Below are 18,897 nucleotides of genomic sequence, written 5' to 3' on the forward strand. Positions count from 1 at the left end.
AAAACTATAATATGGAACTGCTTCTCATGGTGGTCTTATAACTCACGGTTACAGCAACAGCTAATCGCCTGCCTTCCCTCAACGCGGCTCCGATGAAGTGAGCTGCAAAGGGACTGGGGCCTTTTTATATGCTTGCCTGTGGGTAATTAGTGGAGATTGATTGAATAATGCAAGCCGGTATATGCCCAAATACGGAGAGAAATCTCCAAGCGTCCGGTAATACGCTAGCGCCATACGCTGATCCCCCGCGCATGCGCACAACAATGCCCGATAGACGCATGCGCGGCAGATCCAGCAAACGCGCCTGCGCAAACGGAGACGCTTCGTGAAAAACACAAAGCTAACGATGTTGTTTTAAACGCCTGGGAATGGGTGGCGATCGGGATAAGAATGTCCCGGGGCGTGAATCCGTGAGCCCAGGAAACACTAATAAGGCACAGAGGCGATTTTGGTCCATGCTCCAATAAAATAAAATAGGCGCCCTTAACAGCAGGAGTGAATCAGGTTAATTATGGAGGTGTACCTATAGTATGAAGAGCTACTCTCACGGATGTGTGGAACATACAATAAATCAGAGAGAGCACTAGACCAGCTCCCGAAGGGGTACAACATATATCAGCAGATTAGATGGTACCACATTATGCTGATGTATAGAACCCTATAAGTCCAGCAACACGCATTTGATGTATGTGACCATGCGTATACAGCAAACAAAAAACCCTTTCACCTGAGAAGGTTCCATGGAATGGAATCATTCAGTCCAGTGGTGTCGGTTCCCAACCGAAACACCCACCGTTGTTCTTTTTCAAGGAGACCAATCTCTGAGGGTAATTGTTCAATTATTGTCCACTGTAGCTCATTCACACAGTGTTGACTTTCAATATAATGGGTTGACATTTTGGTAGTTTGTTTCCTGCACCTGATGTTACTCTTGTGTTCGTTCAACCTGACCCTGACAGGTCTGGTGGTCATGCCCACATATTCCTTTCCACATGGGCAGGTGATTAAATAAACTACATTTTTACTATTGCAGTTAGTAAAAGCACGCTGTTCCCATGTAGTCCCATTGGTAAAAGTGAGGTTCTGGGTCTTTTTAGTGAGGTGGCAGTTATTGCAGTTACCACATGGGTAATGCCCATGTATGCCTTGTAACCTCGTCTGATCCTTGACAGGAGGAGGTGGTCGAGTGTGAACGAGCATATCCCTCAAATTCCTACCCCTTCTGTGTGCAAAGAGAGGTTTCTCCAAAGTTAAGCCACCACTTGTTAAAGTGCGCCAATGCTTGTGGACCAATTTCGTCACTTGGTTGCTGACCGGACTGTATGTGGTGACACAAACAGTCCTGTTTGCGGCATCCTCCCTACGTGGATTGTCCTCCAAAAGGGCATCTCGGTTATTATTTCTTGCTCTGGTAAAGGCTTTACGGATCACAGTTTCCGGGTATTTTCTCTGTCTAAGTTTTTCACTCAGATCCTTGGCTTGGGTCTTGTATCTGGCCACATCAGTACAGTTCCGCCGTAGGCGTAAGAACTGCCCATAAGGAAGGTTCTCTCTCAGATGACGAGGGTGAAAACTGTCAAATCTGAGGAGACAATTCTTAGCCGTGGGTTTGAAGTGTGTTTCCGTTTTTAGCATGCCGGCTTCATGGTAGATATTTAAATCCAAAAACACCATGTTGGTATTGGATGCCTGGAAAGTGAATTTCAAAAAGGCATTCTGATTGTTGAGCCAGTCAATGAAATCAGTTATCATGGTTGCATCTCCATCCCAGATAACCAGGATATCATCTATATACCTTCGCCACGTGCGAATCCTCGCCCTGTGGGGATTGTTGGGGTGCAAGATTTTCGTGGATTCCAAATGGTGGACATACAGTCCAGCCAGGCTCGGGGCAAAAGTACTGCCCATACTGGTCCCATGCTTCTGCCAGAAAAGAGTGCCCTCATATTCGAAAAAATTCTTTGTGAGTGCCAGAGAGATGCACTCCATCACTACATTTCGTGGGGTGTGATATTCCCAGTTCGTAGAGTACAGTACCTCTTCAATGATTTGGATGGTTTCATCATGGGGGTGACTCGTATAGAGGCTCTCCACATCCAGGCTTAGCAGCATATGGGAAGTTGGGTCAAAAGTCTGATCGTTCAGCAGTTGTAATACTGCTTTTGTGTCTCGTAAATAGGTGTCAGTTGCCTGTACAAGGGGTCTCAAGAAAGCATCCGCAAACTTGGATAGAGGTTCCAGGATAGATGAGATTCCCGAAACAATGGGGTGACCGGGTGGGTTCGCCAGGTTCTTGTGCACCTTAGGGATGGTATAAAAGTAAGGGATGCGAGGGTTCCTCTGGGTCAGGAATTCGGACTCCTTTTTCGTAATCCAGTCATGTGTAAGTGCCTCTTCGACCATACCACCTATTTGAACTCTTAGAGATTCAGTGGGATCCTCCGTAAGGATCTGGTAGTTCCTGTTGTCAGAAAGAAGCCGCCTGCATTCTTGGTCATAGGCTACGGTTGTTTGGATGACCACTGCACCCCCCTTATCTGCTGGCTTTATAATCAGGTTTTTGTTCATCCTCAGTTCTTTAATGGCCTCATTTTCTGTTCTGCTCATATTCTGAAAGACCTTCTGTCTGGTTTCTAGTCCTTTCAATTCCTGCATCATTGCTTTTTCGAAGGCCAATACTTCCACAGGAAGTTGATTATCAAGTGGAGTGAATGTTGATTTGGGTTTTAAACCAGTATCGGAAGTCTCTGTTGGTAGATCCTTATCTTTGAAGAATGCCCGCAATTTTATAGTTCTTATGAACTCCTGCATTTCCTTATGTAGTAGGAAAATGTCTGGTCTATTGGTGGGAACATAACCCAGGCCTTTATTCAGTACCTCTTTCTGCAAATCTGTCAGGGGCCACGGGGTTATATTGATGACTAAGTCCCCCTGTGGCTTGTTGACGCCTGATTGGCTGCCATGCTCCTGGTTACGACCCGCGGGTTCGCACGTGGCGAAGGTATATAGATGATATCCTGGTTATCTGGGATGGAGATGCAACCATGATAACTGATTTCATTGACTGGCTCAACAATCAGAATGCCTTTTTGAAATTCACTTTCCAGGCATCCAATACCAACATGGTGTTTTTGGATTTAAATATCTACCATGAAGCCGGCATGCTAAAAACGGAAACACACTTCAAACCCACGGCTAAGAATTGTCTCCTCAGATTTGACAGTTTTCACCCTCGTCATCTGAGAGAGAACCTTCCTTATGGGCAGTTCTTACGCCTACGGCGGAACTGTACTGATGTGGCCAGATACAAGACCCAAGCCAAGGATCTGAGTGAAAAACTTAGACAGAGAAAATACCCGGAAACTGTGATCCGTAAAGCCTTTACCAGAGCAAGAAATAATAACCGAGATGCCCCTTTTGGAGGACAATCCACGTAGGGAGGATGCCGCAAACAGGACTGTTTGTGTCACCACATACAGTCCGGTCAGCAACCAAGTGACGAAATTGGTCCACAAGCATTGGCGCACTTTAACAAGTGGTGGCTTAACTTTGGAGAAACCTCTCTTTGCACACAGAAGGGGTAGGAATTTGAGGGATATGCTCGTTCACACTCGACCACCTCCTCCTGTCAAGGATCAGACGAGGTTACAAGGCATACATGGGCATTACCCATGTGGTAACTGCAATAACTGCCACCTCACTAAAAAGACCCAGAACCTCACTTTTACCAATGGGACTACATGGGAACAGCGTGCTTTTACTAACTGCAATAGTAAAAATGTAGTTTATTTAATCACCTGCCCATGTGGAAAGGAATATGTGGGCATGACCACCAGACCTGTCAGGGTCAGGTTGAACGAACACAAGAGTAACATCAGGTGCAGGAAACAAACTACCAAAATGTCAACCCATTATATTGAAAGTCAACACTGTGTGAATGAGCTACAGTGGACAATAATTGAACAATTACCCTCAGAGATTGGTCTCCTTGAAAAAGAACAACGGTGGGTGTTTCGGTTGGGAACCGACACCACTGGACTGAATGATTCCATTCCATGGAACCTTCTCAGGTGAAAGGGTTTTTTGTTTGCTGTATACGCATGGTCACATAAATCAAATGCGTGTTGCTGGACTTATAGGGTTCTATACATCAGCATAATGTGGTACCATCTAATCTGCTGATATATGTTGTACCCCTTCGGGAGCTGGTCTAGTGCTCTCTCTGATTTATTGTATGTTCCACACATCCGTGAGAGTAGCTCTTCATACTATAGGTACACCTCCATAATTAACCTGATTCACTCCTGCTGTTAAGGGCGCCTATTTTATTTTATTGGAGCATGGACCAAAATCGCCTCTGTGCCTTATTAGTGTTTCCTGGGCTCACGGATTCACGCCCCGGGACATTCTTATCCCGATCGCCACCCATTCCCAGGCGTTTAAAACAACATCGTTAGCTTCGTGTTTTTCACGAAGCGTCTCCGTTTGCGCAGGCGCGTTTGCTGGATCTGCCGCGCATGCGTCTATCGGGCATTGTTGTGCGCATGCGCGGGGGATCAGCGTATGGCGCTAGCGTATTACCGGACGCTTGGAGATTTCTCTCCGTATTTGGGCATATACCGGCTTGCATTATTCAATCAATCTCCACTAATTACCCACAGGCAAGCATATAAAAAGGCCCCAGTCCCTTTGCAGCTCACTTCATCGGAGCCGCGTTGAGGGAAGGCAGGCGATTAGCTGTTGCTGTAACCGTGAGTTATAAGACCACCATGAGAAGCAGTTCCATATTATAGTTTTGGCACTCTGATGATTAAGTTCCTCTACTAAATCCCTGATATTGATCTCCTAGGTTTCTGATTAGAAAGGAAGGATTCCCCAATATACGTTAAAGGCTCATGAAGTCCTGTATTTGGGAACTTTAAGTAAGATCTTTCTGTCCTCACTGTTCTGCTCTCATTCCATCTGAGCAGAGAGTTGTGTTGGTTTGCGTGTGTGTATGTTTGTAGTGTCCCTTTTCCTTATTTTTGTTCCAGGTTCCAATTATTTTTTGGGTGCTACCTGATGTTTTTTCAGAGAAGCATTATTCTTCTCCTTTAAAACTGTGATACTTAGATCTGTATGTTTATCTATGATTTTGTTTTCACAGGTTCTTACGCCAACTGGGCGCAACTACACTCACTTACATATATAACATTGTGAGGAACATTACACATTGTGGTAATTTTTATTTTTCACTTTTACATCTTACATGTGAGTAAGGGGAGGGTAAGTGCATTCACCCTTGTCCTGAAGAAGGGGGCTTTGACCTCCGAAACATGTTGACTTTTAACACAGTGGTTTGATACCCTAACACGTATCTTTCTAAAACCACGCCCTGCACTTTAATTTTAACAATACCAGCCGGGGATTTAATAAAGTTTTTTTCTTCCCACGTGCCAGGTATTTTTTAAACCACTCACTTTTTTCACCTCACCTCACTCACATCTTGGTATTAAACACACACCCCCACACATAGTTCACTTCAAGTGCTCCTGCGTATTCGCGAGTCGTAGCACGCCGCATCCCGTAGAGGGGTGCGAAGGCCCCGATGATGAAGCATGACACCAAGGGGCCTGTTGGTGTGTGAGGGGCATTTAAACAACACTGTGTGTTCCCCATCACTCTAGGGATCACTATCACTTGAGTGGATTCCACTTTGTTTATTTATATGACTTGGGAGACTGAATCCACTGACTCTCTCTCTCCCCCCTCCTGTTAGAATTTAGTTAGCGAATGTGCCTTTGGACATAGAGGCTTGGGCCACCAAGCTCTCAGGGGTGGGGTGTTGGGAGAGGAAAGTGGGGTCGCCCAGAGCCCCTGTGTTGGGCCTGGACCAGGGGCCCAAAAGGATGTCATTGAGGGCTTCATTGAATGACAGCAGGGGCTCCGAAGAGCTCAGTGCCGGTTGAAGCACCCCAATCAGGAGGTTATTCTTGATTGCCAGCGTAGGTAGCTCGAGGTTGACAGCCTCAGCCTCCCTACGCAACACCACTGAGTAAGAAGCTCCCTCCTCCGTAGCCACGGTAGGAGACAATATACCAAGGTCTGGGGAGGTATCCAGACCACTGGCTTCACACAATTCCTCTCTCCAGTCCGGTTTATCCAACTTGTCAGGTAAAGGGTCTCGAGACCCCTCCCAGTCCTCCTCACCCTCCTCTGGTTGTCAATCTGGCCTGAGAGGAACACCAGGGTAGAACAGGGGTACAAAAGTACCCATCGGCGCCAGATCTGGCGTCTGTTGACATCGGTCCGCTCCGTATTCAAGTCAGGGTGGAGACTGGGGTCGCCAGCGGTTAGGGAAACAACCGATGTCTGCTGCGGACGTGGTGCCGGTTGAATCGGCACCAGGTGAGGTGTTATCAGGTCGATTGGCGCTAATCCGGGCCTGGATCCAAGGGGACCCTGCGGTGCCGAAGCTGCGGCGTCGAAGGTTTAGGGGCCCCAGCCGAGTCCACGGGGCCTGAAGGCGCGCCAGCAGAGTCAGGCTGCCCAAAGATGGCATGCATCGCTTCGTAAAAGCTGGGCAGGAGTTGTTCCGGCTCCCGGAAAAGGAGGGAAACTCTGAGCCGACCCTTCAGGGTCCACATCCCTTGTCGCGTCTGCCGAGAAGTCGAGAGTGACCATGCTTCTTCGACTTCTTCTTGTGCTTCGACTTACCTGAGGAGTGCGAAGACTTAGAGGAATAGTGGTGGTGATTTCGCGACCTTGAATGGCGCGGAGAGAGCTGCTGGGCGTCGAGAAGCTTCCTGGATTGCTCACGCAAAGACTTCGGATTAATGGTCCGGCAGTCGGAGCACGATGTGGGGTCACGCTCGAGGCAACACAGGCACACGTGATACGGATCTGTCAACCAACATCAGGTTTCGGCAGGACCCGCAAGCCTTGAAATCGGGCATCCCGAAGTGTACCTGGAGTCGACAAAAAGTTCAGTCAAAAAGTGACTGAAGGTACTGTTCTCTGAGTCTGCACACTGGAAAACGAAAGAGATGACGTTATTGCGCGAGGGCGGCGTCTAAGTAGCTACCACGACGTCATGGCGGTGACCACGACGCCAACGACGAATACGGAGCTAACAGACGCCCCGTTCAACATGTAGGGGTACTGCTGACGAATGTATTTTCACCTCCGGATCCAATCTGATGCCTGGGGGTAATTCCAGAGGATAGGAATATATAACTAATTGTCTCTTTCAGATAGATGTCACACAGAGCCAACCAACGCCACCTACCAGCATGCAGGGGTATTCCTTGAAGAAAAATCTTCTGGATCCAGACTGATGCTTGGGAAATTCAACGGTAAGGAATCTGCAGCTAGATGTCTATTAGATAAAGAAGGCTGGTCAGGAGGACACAAATGTAGAATCAGCAGCCACATACCACTTAATGTATATAGAGGTTGAAGCCTTGATATGCAAGGGAAAGCACAGTGTCAGAAAGAGGCGCCTCAAAGGATTTAAGCCTGCACACTTGCACCAAGAAGCTAACCTTGACCTGTGGCTAGAATGCCAGCTTGGTATCAGTGTTTTGTGCAGTTCGAAATCAGATCCATTGGCAGGTCAGGCAAAAGGTCTCTAATTGAAACTGTTCAATCCCCATGACTGGCAAATAAGTATTTCAGGATAAGAGTGGAGGACCCTGCCATGAAAACAGAGATATTCGAAGTAATAAGTTCCAACAGATCAGCATACTAAATCTTACTCATTAACCAGGGTCAATAACAATCAGCAAGGCTCTATACTTCAGCACCTGCTGTAGGACCTTTGTAAGCAGAGGAAATGGACAGAAAGCATACAATACACAGTGCAGCCAACGTGATCGAAAATTGTTCCCTAGTGAAACAGTCGGAAGGAATGTCAGAACAGAGGACACTTCCTGTTAAGGGCCCTAACAAAGAGGTCTGTGTAAGCACAGGTCAATCAGTTTGGGATGAAGGTCACAATTGTGAAGCTCCAGTTACAGGCTACCGCAAGCACCCACCTTCATGTTCAGAGACTGACCACTAGATAGGCAACCACCAGGAAAGGAAAGCCCACTACCACAAACTCAAGACTGCCAATCAAAAAGATGAACACCAAACACCCCTACTCTTGGTGAAACTGGTGGTGGTGGTACTATCCGAAGCACCACACCTGAGATGGAGACAAGAAATGTCTACAGAGTAACGTGGGCTACCCATAACTCTACAACACTGATGTGCATTTGTTACTCCGAACAAAGAGCAAAGGCCTCCTGTTGTCACTTCGCCAGATGAGCAGCCAGAGGTGCACAAAGAGGTGACCTTTACTGTAACAGTGGCCCTGCTATTTCAGTGAGCTTATGTGACAACTCATCATAAGACTGGAAGGGCACATCCACCAACAGCTCTACATGACTCAAGAGAGCACCCTGATGCTGAAGCTCCCGTCTCTTGAAGCACCTCTGAAGGACCCTCATTCTTATTCTCATGTGTAGCATCAGCAGGATACACAAGGCAATCAACTCCAACAAGTGAAGGACCTGTAAAACTGAATCTGGATCAGGAAAATCATATCTGGCACAACCAAAATTCTCTGAGGCAGAGGAAAGGCCCTCAAAGCGATTGTGTCCTATACTGCACCAATGAAAATCAGCCGCTTCGCAAGGACAAGATCATGAGGGGGGCCTTCTAACAATTGATGGATAAGTGACAGATGGCTGTGTAGAAAGTGTTGGAGTGGACAAACCGGCAGGGATAGGCTCACTCTCAAGGACGGTCCAGATAATACAAGAAATGTCCTGGAATAAAATCCAGCACAGCCAGCTAAAGACTTTTGCCTACATAAGGTGGGAATGAGGGACTGTAGCTTTATCTTTTTTCAATGTCAGAATTTACTCCGATGACGAGAAAGAATCTGACACTGGGGAATTTTGAACGTCATGGGAGGGGAACTATTTTCTTCAGGAGGATGAACACTTCTTCCTTCAATTGCATTTTTTATGGAGAGCTCTTCCGGCAGATTGAGACCTCTCAGGAGATCACTACATTGTGTTCCAAGGGGCTTATGCAACAAACAGCATGGCCTACCCTCTCTGATGAGTTTCGGATGAGTCAATGAAAAGGAGGTGCACGTTCTAGATACAAGGGCTTACCCTCTACACAAATTATTAAAGAAATCCAACAAATACATTTGTTTACTGAATCTGAAAGTGATAGGGTTCAAACCCTGAAACCATGGAGAGATTTCTGACCTAGTCATTGTTGAAAAGCTGAAGTCTTTCGATAAAGCACAGAGGAAGCTCTGTACCCACATTGATAAGTTGCAGGAAAAAAGGAACTGACGCCACTGTGATAATCAGAGCCTCATCTCTCCGGGTGTGTTCGCATCCTGGAGAGCAAGGGAGGGGGTGTTGGGGAGGGTATGCAGCTAAGGCAGCAAGTTGCACTGAAGAACTATTACTAGAGAAGTAGTTTTAGGATCCAGTCTGAAACCGGGAGAATATTCATAAGGTACCTCTCAGGAGATCACTACACTGTGTTTCAAGAGGCTAATACCATAAATAGCATGGCCTACCCTCTCTGAGTTTTGGATGAGTCAGTGAACAGGGGTTGCATGCTCTGGAAACAAGGTCTTAACCTCTACACAAATCATTAAAGGAATCCAACAAATACATTGTTTGCTGTATCTACAAGTGATAGGGTTTAAACCCTGAAACCCTGGAGAGACATCTGACCTAGTCACTGTTGAAAAGCTGAATTCTTTCGATAAAGCACAGAGGAATCTCCGTACCCACATTGATAAGTTGCAGGGAAAAATGAACTAATTGAGTTGGCCTAACGGCTAGGGCGGTCAACCTCGAATCTGGGGAACTGGGTTCAAGTCTCAGTAATGACGCTGAACATCCTGTGATTCTGGGAAATCACTTAATCTCCCTGTTCTAAAAATCCTCATGTAACGCAACTGGTGCTATGTAAAGCGCTCTGTTACCTGGTACCTTCGGGTCAAGTTTGCTCTATATAAAACTCGGCAAAATACACTGTGATAGTCTGAGCCTCATCTCTACTGATGTGTTCGCATCCTGGAGAGCAAGGGAGGGGGTGTTGGGGAAGTTGGGCAGCTAAGGCAGCAAGTTGCACTGAAGAACTATTGCTAGAGAAGTATTTATAGGATACAGTCCGACACCTAGAGAATATTCATAAGGTGAGGAATCTGTGTGAAGATGCATCCATCAAAAAATGTGGGCATCACAAGCCACTTTTTACTAAATTGTCATCTTTTTACTTCTTAACACATGCTTTTCGTGCCTGTGTTTTCTGGGTCATCTTAATAAAGTTCATTATTTCATAAACATACACTTTCTTGCATGCCCCATCAAAAGGATTTCAGTGGAACCAAATAAAGCCATAATGAAATAACTATTTTATTTTATTTATTTGCAGGTTTGTAAAGCGCTATGAATAAACTCCCGAAGGAGTATCTCCGCGCTGGTGACACCTGGTATAGAACCTGAGAGAAAGCTACAGGGAATAGAATTGTATCAGGAGGATTATTAGGATCCAACAAGATAGATGTTAAAATGAGCTAAACAGAAAGGTTTTCAGACATTTTCTGAATTTAAGGTGATTCCTACATTGTTTTAAAGAGAGAGGGAGAGAGTTCCAGAGGTTAGGACCTACCACAGACAGAGCCCTTCCTCCTAGTCTAGATTTGGTTATTTTAGGAATGTTTAGCAGCAGCTGTTCACTGGACCTGAGGATCCGGGTAGGAGCATATGGCACAAATTTAGTGGCCAGATGCTCTGGTCCCAATTCATTAAGGCCTTTATGGATAATACAGCAAGTTTTAAACTTCACTCGTTGCCGTATAGGCAACCAGTGTAGTTTATGCAGTAGTGGTTTGGAGGGGGACCTAGGAGGTGCATTAAGCACCAGCCTTGCTGCTGTATTTTGTACCACCTGTAGGCGGTCCAGAACCTCTTCATTAGCTCCTGCCAGGAGACCATTGCAATAATCAAGACGGCTGATAACAAGAGCCTGAACTAAGGTTTTCCTATGTGAGTCAGGGAGGAAAGGAAAAATCCTAAAACTATAGCATTAGAACATTAGACCTCCATAGGAAAAGCAGGTTTTCAGTTAAGAAGACCCATGAATTCTATAATAGTAACCAAACATCATGTATCCTTTTAAAATGATCATTCTCAATCAATTTGCTCCGTTACTACGTTCTCACTCACTTAGTTTAAACACATCAATTGCTTAGGCTTTACGTTAGTTGCTAATAGGGATGCATAGTGGCACAATTATCAATTTTGATGCTTAATGTTCCATAACAGTCCAGCTCAACAGATACTTTAAAGTATAGATGGTATAGTTTACAATTTGCATAGTGCTTCTTCTGGAGATCTAATTAGAGTTACCCCTTTAGAAGGAGCTTATCCATTTCGTAAATGTCCAGCAGTGTAAAATATTCAGCTACACATGAAGTAGATAACCATTCATTCAATAATTCATCCAGAACATCCCAAAACCTGCCATTCAAAAAGGACCTAACCGATCCTTGGATATTCCCAACCAATACGGAAGATTGAAAAAACGTATTGACTGGAGGAAGATCTCTTTGTTGAGAACACACAGATAATCTTTCAACTTCCCTATGAAATGTACACAATTGAAAAACATCAGAATGACACAGTAGGAGATTCTTTATCTATTTTACAAAGCTACTGCACATATGGTTTTAGATTTCCTAAGTATATAACTTTTTTTTAATTCAGATCAATAGTGAAGGTATTCACAAATTTAAAAATAACACACAAAAAATTGACGCAAAAATCTGCCCAACAAAATTAAATTGAGGTACCCACCTTGTGTATTCTTCCTGAAGCTTACTTGGGTCACTTACAAAAAACTTTACTCTTAGGTTCAAACTGTGAGGCGATCCTCCTACAAACCAAGAAAAAGTTCTGGGTGATTATCATGCGATTGTTGAAATTTACTGTGATTTTATCAAAGAAGCAAACTGACACTTACTTTTTAACTGCTTTCTGATTGGTTTATTTGGATCCAGCCACCTCTGGAAAAAATAAATACACATCCTTATGAATGAAATGCTTTCCACAGGAATGCAGAATAAACTAACATCCTTGAAAGGTTATAATGACCTCAATCATCATGATAAATCAACAAGCATGTCACTATATTTTCTGAAATAAATGATTTTTATAGCAGCACCTGAAGGCTCAAGTGCTTCAAAAGAAGACCAAAATACGGATTAATAAAATCACTTAACAACTTTTACCTACAGTCAGTGTGCTCGATTCTAGTTCTGATCCTCACCATGGTCAGTTAATAGGCCTATTTTCACATCACCCAAGCTGGTTCAGTTAGTTTGGTACCATAAGCTCAGACATGACCGTAAGCTGTTTATTTCTTCAGCAGTAATGGATTTAAATTCTCACATTGACAGGAATGTACTCAAGTTTGGGATGTAGCCAAATTTTACTTGGCAAATAGGTAATTGATTATTTTCTTACAGTGGCTGAAAGGGTGGAGATTTTGGCCCCTTTCTATGGACATGTGGACTATAGTCCCACACATCATTTTTTGCCTAGAGCACGCTATTTGTTGTGCAGAATGCAGGTGTATTTTCTTTCAAGTGATGGACATAAGCGCCATGCAATTATTAAATTGCACACTCATGATTCTGCCTGCACAAAAACAGTCAGCTCCAGAACGGATTTTGATTCGCTCTCTACAAGTTTGTTTTCAACCTCAAGATATTCTCTAGTATGATTAAAAGAAGATAATAAACCTAATGCTAGTTTCAACACTTCTCCTTGCAGCTTTTTATAAAGCTCAAGTTCAGAAGCGGTAAAGATCCTTGCTCATTAAATAAAAGGCTTGATTGACACAAGCCTCCCTGTGATGCATTACAACTTAATTTGTAGGACTTGAGCAAGAGTGGGCTTATGAAGAGACAGGGTGGAGAAGGGTATTTATTTTCCCACTCGGATCAGAGAGTAGCATTGGTCAGGCCCCCACAGTTCAGACCCATTAGCTGGGATGAAGAAATCTATTACAGAATGTATTACCACATAAGTATTGGGTCCTTACTAAGTTAGTTTGCATGAAGATTCGTTTGCTATTCTCAAACAATAACCAATTAATTTTTGCCAACCTAACTGAGATAATTAGGAGTTGGGACTGATTACAGTTCTGTGCCAAGGGCAACATACTTATGCTTAAGGATCAAGGCTGTGGGGCGTGTTTTTTATTCAAATTAACTGGCTGTTTTTTTTTTATCATAGCCATAAGTTTTGAAAGACCTCTCTGGAATGGTACGCCATAAACAGAGCGACAGACATTATTCTAAGAGTCAAAAGAACGTTAGTTTGTGAGGGCAATAAATGGCGGACAAAAGCAAGACAATTTTAGGAACTGAACATAATAGGGAAGATATCCCCTTAGAAAGTAAGAATACTAGATACAGCATATGAGAACCTGGCAAGCCTCAGATTCAGAGAGTCCTCAAGATTGCTTAGTTTGACAAAGGAAGAGTAGATGATCTTGCACATATTTTTAGTATTGAAACATCTTGAAGAAAGGAATCTAAATCACTAACAAAGGTTAAAAGAGAGCGATGGGGGCAAGACCAGGCATCATCATTTTTACAGCTCTGACTTGCTTTGAGCTGAATCCTTTCAGGCCAATTTCTCACCATTTTTTGTATCTGTAGAGAAGAGTTACCAAAACATTTACCAGATAGTGATTTGTCTAAAGGTATTTTTTTTTTACTGCTGCATCAAATGAGGTTTGTAGTTTTCGAAGACCACATGTAAAGGGGAGTGTTTCAAAATATCATGTTTTTCAATCGCTAAATGAAGGTGATAACTATGGCCTGTCGTATACGTACATTCTCGTGACAGTTATTTTATTATACATTTCAATGTGATATTTTTCCCAATTAAGTATTCCTCCGAGGTTACATTTAGCAAAAGGGACACAGGCCTTTGGCCCCTAAGACCAATTGATCGTCGTTTTTAAATATTAGTTGTATTTCAACCATACACCCGCTTTGCGTGATAGCCAAAACAACTCCTCCACTGATTTCACTGTTGATGGCTACGTACTCACAGCATCTGCCCATTTTGAATTTGACAAGAATGCAGTCCTGAAATATTTCCTCTTCTAGAAAAACTATGCAGCTCTTACTTTGCAATTGAAGAAGTCTACAAGCTAGACCCAGTTTTTAAAAAGTGGTTTGATTTTCAAGAGTATGTCAAATTTGTTGATCAATAAATATTTAGCCATGCAAGACGTTTCACGTTTAAATAATTTACTTGCATCTTGCCTTTTTCAGGTGAAATGACTCATACTTTTCACCCATAATGAAGTGAATGAATAAGCAAGATCAAGTGAAATCACACCTGCTTTTTGATCTGTAGTGGCAGTATTTGTGTTTTTCTTACGTAGGAAAGGTGTCCTGAACTTTATAATCATAATGCTACCTGCTTCAAAGCCAGGTGCGATTTATTTAATAATATACATAGGTTTAACAATCTAGATGTCACAAACTGAATACAATGATTAAACCATAAATAAAGATGAATTACATCATACAGATTTGAGTGTTTATTTAAAATCATATTTAACAGACAAAATTACCATAAATCAGATTGCAAATGGTTTCCAAAATTGAGTCATGATCAATTCCCCAACTAAGCACCCCTCTCTTGGAAAGGCAACCCAATCAAAACATTATCTTGCATACTATTACGCAATATACAGGCCAGCATAATTCAGCGTGTTACAACAGCACATTGCTTAGCCACATTATAAAACTACCCACCACAGTAGGCTGCAACTATCCCAACGTTTACTAAGTCAACCATGGAGCCATAACTTGCCATACAAGGTGTCCACTTTCCGGAAGCAGATACCTCTGCTTCAGTGTACAGGGGGCCTTTAATCATGAAATGTGCGCGCAACGTAATTAAAACGTCAAAATATGTCTTGATATATATATATCTTTTTCAGTTCAGATTTTGACAATAATCAGTTTGACGAGTGAACATAATCAAAGCTTGCAGCAAACTGGTCCGTTGCTCAAATTTGTAGTAAAGTGCCAAAATGTCCCCTGCAACTCATTGCCTGTCCAAGAATGGAGAATCCTTTGGATAACCCCTAACCCAATACTTCAGTCCCATACATGGCAAATGGTGCATTCTTACCATGTAGGAGAGGAGTAAAGGAGTTCTCATGATCACGTTTTTTCCCCTTAGAATTGTCAAAGAAAAGGAATAACTACAACCATAACAGAAACAACTTACTGGGTTATCAGTAGAATCATCTGCCAACTGTAAACCAAAATAGTCCCTCTCAGTCAAATCGAGATGGTTGAAGACTAAATCCAACAGAACTTGTCCTTGGTCATGTTTCTAAAAGGAATAAAAAACAAGAATATTTCAACAACTGCCTAAGTTGATCAAATGTCAATATTAAGTGTCCCTAACTACAGTAAATACCTTACACAAACATTTGATCCAAACAAGACAACTTGAACTGTTCAGAAAAGTGATTTCTGAAATTGAACCTTGAGAATGATGCACATTGCTAGAGACAAACTGTTGTTCAATGAGCGAAATTATAACATAAAATGTACTTGGGGCAGGGGAAATCTTTCACTTCCTCTTAAAAGTGTTCTCCACAGAGGTCTTAAAGTATGAATCAATATACCTATGATCACTTTAAACTTTAAGAAACAAAAATGTATTCTCATTTCCTCTTCTCTATTAACAAATTATTAAATTACTCAATCAACTTTATTTCGGTCAACATGACGCCAAAAGTACAATCACAATGCATACAAACACATTTAAAATTACATCAAAAATCAATTTAATTTAAAAGACATGGGGAAAGCAATAAGGACATTATTGGTGCACATGTAAAATGAATGGATTCCACGCGCCATTTAAAAAGCCTACAGTTCTAATTAGTTCGCAGAGAAGAAACAAAAGAAGCAAAAGTCACAGAGTGTTATTCAGGACAGGGAACAAGGATCCACCCTAGGAAAGTGCAATATTCAAATAAATAAATAAATAGCATAAAAAAATTCCTAAAAGGGATGACCTGTATTCTCACCATACGACTAATGGTAAGACCTGGCACTGGGTGCCCCCTGTGCTACAGGCTGCTCCTACACACAATATTTAGATTAATTGTAGTGGTAGGCTAATGAATTACCATTTCCCTGAAGCATAACTAAGGGGCCAATTAACAAGCTCAATTTTAATGTAATCATGTTAAAACAAGACCTTATTTTAAAACTAACAGGGGTAGCCACAGATAGATGTTTTCTCAACTGTTTGTTCATAAAATAAAATTGTTGCATTTCCACCGGGAACAACAGCCTGGCTCTTTTTAGGTGCTTTTATGAATATCCTGCCGGCACACAACATGGAAAATAGGAAACCTGCAACTGAGTAAAAATTGTGATACTAGAATCATGCTACAATATCCTGAAAGCCTCAGAGCAGCATCTAGTTCAAAGGTTCCTACAAATCTGCACCAGCCATCGTTTTCTTGCCTTATGGTAGCCAGGGCAGCTAAAACAACACGTGGAGTACTGACTCTTCAGGACAGTCACATGCCGGACAATTCAAAACTTGCAAACCCCCCCACTTATATGTAAAACAACGGAGAGGCAGGACCCCATGCCTAAACTGGTGGTAAAGATTTCTAGCGGCTGCCGGTTTCATATCATCTAGGGCCGGCTCAAAGCTAAATCGATCTTTAATTTCCAGAAAGACTGAGGTTAACTTGCCTATTCAGTGGGAGCTACGAAGCCGTGCCAATTTATGCTCCTCATGATGGGCCTTCAATGATTTCCTGGGTAGTAAGGAACAGGCGGACTCAGGATCACCCCAAAGTTCACCCAGCCCCAAGCTGGCTAGCTTGTGTTTAATGTACGAAAGCCACTGCAGTTTGGCTGCCCCCCCGCAGATTCATTACTTCTGATAATTCCTCCCTGTATGATGAAAGTTCTGGGGTAACCCATAGACGACAACAGTACAATAAGGGTTTCAGGTTAGATACATCTGCGATGGCCATGAGACCCAGATCTAGTCAGAGTGGGATTAGCCGAGTGCACCTTGGGAGTTTTAATAGCTGTCTGAGAAAATTGTTCTCTACCTGCGTTAAGTTCTCGTTACTTGCGTTAGCTCCAGAGTTCAGCACCGTATAACGCCCCTCCCCGGGCTTGAGCCTTATAGTTTTCAATGGCTGGACTCACTGGTTTCTGGCCAGACTTTCAGAAAACCTTCATAATGCCACCTGACTATTTCGCTAATTTTAATGAAGATTTTTTAATTTGTGCCCCCAATCCATGGTTTCTGTGATTGTAATGCTGAGATAATCGAAAGAGAAAACTCTTGAGGGGTTTACCATTTAGTGAAGGATTTGCTCGTTTGCCTTTAGGGCTATAAAAAACCATAAATTTGGTTTTCTGTAGATTAATTTCCAGTCCTCTTTCACTACAGAATACTTCAAATTTATTGAGTACCCGCTGGATCCCCATGGGTGATTTGGATACTAATAAAGTGTCCTCGGCAAACATCATTGCTGGGATTATACGGGAGGCTAATTTGGGTGCATCGAGGTCTTTTTCTGCTAATAAAACTATCAGGCCGTTGATATAAAGGCTAAAGAGAGTGGGGGCAAGCTCACAGCCCCGGCGAACACCCCGCTTAATCGGGATGGGTGCAGTTAACTTTCGGTCCTTGCCAAACCTGATTTGCACAAAGTTGTCCTCGTGCAGCCGCTTTATGAGATGGGTTAGATATACTGGAACCCCCATCTCGTAGAGGACTGTCCACATCTTTTCCCTTTGGACCAAATCAAAGGCTGACCTGATGTCTACAAATATTAGATAGAGGGTGCCACCCTCCAGACACACGGTCTTCCAGTATAACAGTTGAAGCCTGAGTTTTTCCCTGAACCCTACCTGTAAGGGGGATATCTTCTGCTCTTCCATCCAAGTTTGTAACCTAAGCAGAAATACACGTGCAAAGATTTTTTTGTGAGATATCTATCAGGCTAATTGGCCTATAATTGATTGGTAAGAGCGGTGAGCCTTTTTTATAGATCGGAATTATTTCTGCTCCGGCCCAACTGGGGGACTGAGGGGAATCTTCATACCCTGCAGTATGGCATTAAATAGCACCCAAAGGTAAGGAGCCCAGACAGATGGTTCGCTACGAAAAAGATCCCCAGGGTTTTATCTAGGCCGGGTGCTTTGCCTGGGGCTATTTTCGCTAAAGCTCCCTTAATTTCATTTAGACTTATGCTTATATTAGTTCTATCATCGCAGGGCTCTTTGGTTTCCCCAGAGTTGGGGGGAGTAGTCAGTCCCCATAAGGCATCCTTCAGATATCTAATCGGACAGCGTTTCTTCCTTAGAATAAAGGGATTCAAAGTGTTCCCGCAATACCTCTTCTCCCAAATTCGGGTCTACTAGTGATTTGGGACCAGAGCTGCCGGTGTTGACAACACTCCAAAAGGTCCTCATATCCCTGGCCCCCAAGGCAGTTCTCAGGGCATCCCACTTATCCATTTCCCACCCTTTTTTAGCTTCAAAAATGGCTGTTTTATATGCCGGCCTAGCAGTTTTCATTAACGGGCGGTCATTGGCCTTGATGGATGATACCAACGATCTTTTGGCCGTGCGGCATTGGTCATTATACCGGGGGGGGGGGCATGGGGGCTTCCTGCTTAGCCGGTTTGTTTTTTTTGGATAGAAAAAGTCCAGTATGACTTCTAGTCTAGCATGGTTCCTTTTGACCAGCTCTATCCGTCCCCATTATAAGTTATTGAGTTGGATGCTATCAGAAGCACCGGGAGCAG

At 43.3% G+C, this 18,897-nt stretch overlaps 1 protein-coding gene across 1 annotated transcript in view; it reads right to left on the reverse strand.

The window, feature by feature from the left end:
* The window catches only part of PTPN4 (protein tyrosine phosphatase non-receptor type 4), a 1,255,365-nt gene that overhangs the window by 1,070,765 nt on the left and 165,703 nt on the right, over nt 1-18,897 (reverse strand). The window contains exons 3-5 of the mRNA XM_086957111.1: nt 15,324-15,431; nt 12,025-12,067; nt 11,859-11,937 (exon numbers count right to left, since the gene is read on the reverse strand). Of these exons, the coding sequence (XP_086813237.1) occupies nt 11,859-11,937; nt 12,025-12,067; nt 15,324-15,431 (230 nt within the window). The remainder of the gene's footprint in view (nt 1-11,858; nt 11,938-12,024; nt 12,068-15,323; nt 15,432-18,897) is intronic.

This window comes from Lissotriton vulgaris, chromosome 2_1 (assembly GCF_964263255.1).
Source record: "Lissotriton vulgaris chromosome 2_1, aLisVul1.2, whole genome shotgun sequence".
Lineage (NCBI taxonomy): Eukaryota > Metazoa > Chordata > Amphibia > Caudata > Salamandridae > Lissotriton > Lissotriton vulgaris.